General features: G+C 33.8%; 1 protein-coding gene across 1 annotated transcript; it reads right to left on the minus strand.

Annotated features, from left to right (window-relative positions):
• Nucleotides 1-4,407: 4,407 nt before the first annotated feature.
• LOC131060101 (probable 2' cyclic ADP-D-ribose synthase BdTIR) lies at nucleotides 4,408-5,192 on the minus strand. Its single transcript, XM_057993204.2, has 2 exons — nucleotides 4,684-5,192; nucleotides 4,408-4,486 (listed from the first exon to the last, which is right to left on the minus strand). Exons 1-2 carry the CDS (start codon nucleotides 5,190-5,192, stop codon nucleotides 4,408-4,410), a joined length of 588 nt encoding a protein of 195 aa, XP_057849187.2.
• Between the last annotated feature and the right edge of the window lie 446 nt (nucleotides 5,193-5,638).

The following is a 5,638-nucleotide window of genomic DNA, read 5'->3' on the forward strand; positions in this document are numbered from 1 at the left end:
CTAAAATTTTTATGAGGAAGAATCTGATAAAGGAGAAGCATAGTGGAGGATTAGTCAGACACTTTGGTATTGATAATACAATATCATTGGTGAGTGAACATTACTTTTGGCCTTAAATTCATAAGGATGTTAGGAAATTTGTACAAAGCTATAGAAATTGTCAATTTGCAAAAGGTAGCAGTCATAATGTAGGATTATACAAACCTCTGACAATACCAGAGAGACCTTGGGAGGATATAAGCATGGATTTCATACTTGGATCTCTCAAGACACAGAGGGAATGATTCTATATTTGTTGTGGTGGATAGATTCTTGAAGATGTCTCATTTCATGCCTTGTAAGAAAACATCAGATGCAGTGCATATACCTAACTTATTTTTCAAGGAGGTAGTGAGATTACATGGATTACCTAAGAGAATAGTTTCATATAGAGACACTAAGTTTGTTGGCTATTTTTGGAGGACACTTTGGAAGAAGATGAAGACAAATCTGAAATTCAATTCTACTTTTCACCCACAAACTGATGGAGAGACAAAGGTAGTGAACAAGAGCATTAGAAATTTGTTGCAATGCTTAGTTGGAGAGAAAACCATAACTTAGGATTTGATCATTGCTCATGTAGAGTTTGCCTACAATAATTCAGTGAGCAGAAGTACCAGAAGGACACCTTTTGAAATTGTTACCAGAGCACACCCTAAAGGTATATCAGAATTAAGGGATATTAGTAATGAAGACAAGCGAAGTGTAGAGGCAGAATAATTTGCAGATCATATGAATGCCTAAAATATTTAGGTTAAGAAACATTTGAATCAATTGAACAACAAATATAACAAGAAAGTAGATGAGAAGAGAAGGCATAAGGAATTTGAAGTTGGTGATGATTAATCATGTATCTAAGAAAAGAAAGATTTCTAGTTGGAACCTATAACAAACTACAGATGCAGAAGTTTGGACCTTGCAAGATCTTGAGGAAATTCAGTTCTGAAAATGCATATGAACTAGAGCTACCAAATAGTTTGAGTATTTCACCCATATCTAACATTGCAGATCTTTCATTACCACCATGAATTAAAATTTAGTGAAGACAATATTATAGACTTTGAGAAACAGTTTCCCTAGAAGGAACAAGAGTAGATTGAAGACATTTTGGATATTAGGATTGGGCATAGTACTCAGAGAAATCAGTACATGGAGTATCTTGTGAAATGGAAGGATAGACCAGTTGAAGATTCATCTTGGATTTCTCAGGTAGAGATAGGCTGCCTTGGTTTTTCTCTAACCTTAGAAAACTAATGGACTCACTTCTTAAACAACCCCAGATATCTGATGTAGGAGCATTGCATCAACCAAAAGTATTTCTTTTCAGTTTGTTTTGTCTTTTGTAGTTTTAACATTTCTTTATGCATTTCCTTGTATTTTCTCACCGGATCTTGCAGAGCTGGATTTTGCTTGTGAACATGATTATCTTCATAATTCCCAAGCTGCAAGACGTTTGGATCTTTTTTCCGCAAGTTATAACTTCTGAATTACTAGACAATTTTCTAGCTTAGAACATCAGAACCACTTAGACCTGTTTTCTATTGGTGAATGTTGTAGATCCTTTTTGTAGCTTGTGCAGCCCCATTTCATTTACTCCAATGTTCCTTGGCATGTGTCTGACCTTCCCTTTGATCCAAAATTCTTCCTTTGGATTTTTCAGAGGATTTTCATTGGCGGAGGCCAACCTAGTGGTTTTACACATGTTTGATCTTGTTCTTCGACATTTGATTCTCCTTTGGCCGACCCATATCCCCCTATACCATAAAAATCAATGTAATTAAGCATCATAATTCATTCTAGAATATATAAATAATATATCTTAAGATTTAGAGGTCTAGAGTTGACCAAATTTGTAATTGAGCATGTATGTGGTAGGCCAGTGAGCCGAGTATTGTAACTCGGATGTTAAAAGTCATTTGTACTCAGTTTTCATGAACTAATTCATTCAATTTTGCGTTGCCTCCATCATCTTGTCTTTCTTTAATTGTGTTTACTCTTGCTACATGGTCTGGATACATCTCATTGAGGTCCCTCCTAATCGTGACTGCACCAATAATTATCTTTTAAATATATTTAATGAGGCTTGGATACCAATTAAAACTTTGGTTAATTTTGATAATGATAATTTTAGTAGTACTTATTTAGGCTTTGATTTATATAATACTATGAATTTTTTTTATTATATGTTATTATTGTGAGCGAATATCCTCTTTTGGGAGTGTTAGGTTTTAGGATTAAGTGTTTTTTATTACTCACTGGTGGGTTAGCTTGTTGATTTTTGTTGGGCTTCTAGCAGTGTGATGTTAGTTGATATTCTATTGCTGCCCTATTATGGTTTTGATGTCTTATCTTCATGAGAGATCAAGGCCCTTTTCACTACTTAAGTAATAGAAAATAATAAAACATTGCCAAAGACCTATAAAGTCATAATGAATACCTATGAAACATCAAGCTCATCTAATTTATTCCCATGTATCTAAGCATGATGGTAACCATAACCATGAAACTCAATCCATGCTTCACAAATGTACTCTACAAGAGAGATTAATACTAAGGATAGCCAACCTTTATTATTAAAGATGTGTTTTATTTTAAATAGATTTAAGATTACACAAAACCACTAAGTGGTATAAGCTAAATTGTGAGAGCATAAAAGTATTGAACCCAATATTAGTCTTCAATACTATATATTTTTAATATTAAATATTCTTCCAAGGTCTAACACACATATAAGATATCTAATTTACATTACATAAAAATTCACAAGTGGACAAAAATAAATATTTAAGTTGATAAATTATATAAAAAAAAATGCAACATGAATAAATTTTTTTTATACCATTAAAAAAATCATGTGCATGTGTACACAATAGTTCTTTTGACAAATACCTTTATAAAAATTAAAATTAAAATTAATTTTGTGCAATCCATATCTTTCCAATCCTCCAATTTTACACATTTTATGAAAAACTTTGTAGTTCCATGCTCCAACTTAAACATCTTCCATGGTTGCATATGTTATGAATGTAGAAAATATGAGCACTATGCTTAAGATTAAATTGTTTATGTATAAGTGATAACATGGAACAATAACAAGCACTAATAAATTAGCCTTTCACTATGATTAATGGTAGTAATAGTGAAATTAAATGACTAGTTCTTACTACTATCATCATTGTGCCATTGTGTTTTTTCAAGATATTACCATATATGAGGATAATTAATTGGTACATCAATGTTGTAGTGTCAAGAGGTAGAAATATTAGATGTACACAGTAGATAGACAACTATGGCAGCAAAAGGATGTATGTATAGCAATCAATAGAAAAGATGTAGTTTGTTTCTTTTATCATTCACAGATCTTGTCGGTGTGAGTATCAATGACATGTATATTGATGAACAAAAGATGTTCTTGCATAATGGTTGATAGAGAATTCAACCAAGTTGATGTAGTGGGGCTAAAGAAGCCATTCAAAACTAATTAATTAGAGAATTGAGACAATTGGTTAAACTAGATGGTGTCTTGAACATCAAGATTTAGTAATAGGGTACATATTAAACTAACTGAGTTGCTGCAACATTATTATTTGACTTTTCTTGTGTGAACAACAAATGCTATATAAGAAATATTTACCCATATTTACCCATTTTATAGAACTTAAAGGTTAAGTTCATATTAATTTTAAAATTCTATGTGGATAGGATTGTATCTTAGCGAAAGAGTTCATGATTAAAATCTAACTTAACCATAATAAATTGGCTCATTTTTATAACATTTTTCTACTTATTTAAAAAATTCTCCTATAGTATTTGTGATGCATACTTTGTGTGACGCAAGTTCTTTGTTTTCCATGATTAAGATGTTTATTTTATTCTCTAATACATATACATAGACAACCATTAAAAGTAATTAACTAAATAAACGTAAGAAAATCGCTGAAACATCTGATTTAAAATCCATAAGCTAGTTTACCAATAAACGGTTTCACTACCTAAAATTTATGAATAATTAGATCTGTAATAGTACAGAACTCTCATGAATGCGAATGAAACCATACTCTACTGAAGCTAGGGTGTGGACGAAAAAAGTAGTTGTTACCAAATTCAGTAGAACACGAAAGTAACCATAATGGGTCGAAGGATACACAGACAATGAATAATTCTATATCTATAGAAATAAGCAAATCTCTGAACATTGATTATCAACAAAGCCAAACTTCTCATGGCTTACGATCCACAAGCGACTTTTTACATAACGCATATACCACGAAAACAATTTTGGTATTATTTTAACTCGCGGCTTTCAGTTGTCTCGGAAACATTACATTCTGCCTGATATCACGGATCCCCTTCCAGGGAACAATGAAACTAGCGTTTGAGACGCTTGGCAGCGTTAATATATTTAATAGTAGTCGTTGCAATTTCCTCAAGCAAATCTCCTTGGTCCCTAGTACACACAACAGAATAATTAGAAAAGTACAAGCATACGAGCCTAGGTATTGCAAAGAGACCAGAAAAAGTTCTCCAAAAACATTCAAGAAAACAACAGAAAAGGTACGGTTCCTCTTTCCTTCAACGAGGCAAATGTCTGGCCCTCAAATAAAAAAATATTACTAACACTCCTGAGTTTGGATTGAACATTACCCCTGGAAAATATAGCCTTCTATACGTGAAACTTTACGCAAAGCCTTCTTCCATTTATTGAGCTTTTGAGGCCTGATTTTTCCAGTGTCCTTGTGCATCTGGAACGCTCGAGCATATTGCCCGTCTTCGTATTCCATGCGAAGCTCCGAAGGATGAACTCCGCAGAACACCGGAACTATTGGTGCCCCACTTTTGAGCATGAGATACAGTTCCTTCAGACACCATGTTGAGTCTGCATAGTTGGCCGAGAAAATGGCTACGTGCACAGCAGCTGTCCGCATAGCCTCCCCTATTGATTTGGATATTCTCTTTCCCACTTGAATAGACTTCTTGTCTAAGAAGGCATTGCAGCCCTTGTTTTGGAGATTGTGATAAATGAGACTTGCTAGGGTTTCTTTCACGTCAGCGCCGCGGTGATTGATGAAAACGTTATATCTTGTTTTGGGAGGGACTCGATGAAAGGCAGAATTGCCGATTTGTTGGGAGGCATTGGTCTGAATATTTTCCATGGCTGGTAGAGTGGTAGGGATTTCACCTGCAGACGAAATTCTCTATGATAGCATTATAAAAGGCTATCATAAATATTGTTTTGCTTTAAGCAAACTAAGCTATTCAAACTGACATTTAAGGACAGAACAAGTACCTCACAAATATAGTTACATCTATTGGACAGCAAATCGATAATCTCCTCATCATTCTTATTTGTATGATTGCTTGGTACAAGTTTTCATTTAAATTATTCATTTAGTGGTGATGTTACAAGAGCCGCACGAGTGCACGTCTGTCGATAAATCCCTCAACATTTTATATAATGAAGGATGAATACATTGTACACTGATTTAACTTTCGTTGGCGCGATTCATGCAATGAATGTTTGGCCTCTGATAAAAATATTGACTGGTGGACGATTTGACTGTATTTTTAATTGGGAGAAAGATTAATGGAGGTATACTTT

Source organism: Cryptomeria japonica, chromosome 1 (genome assembly GCF_030272615.1).
Source record: "Cryptomeria japonica chromosome 1, Sugi_1.0, whole genome shotgun sequence".
Classification (NCBI taxonomy): Eukaryota; Viridiplantae; Streptophyta; class Pinopsida; order Cupressales; family Cupressaceae; genus Cryptomeria; species Cryptomeria japonica.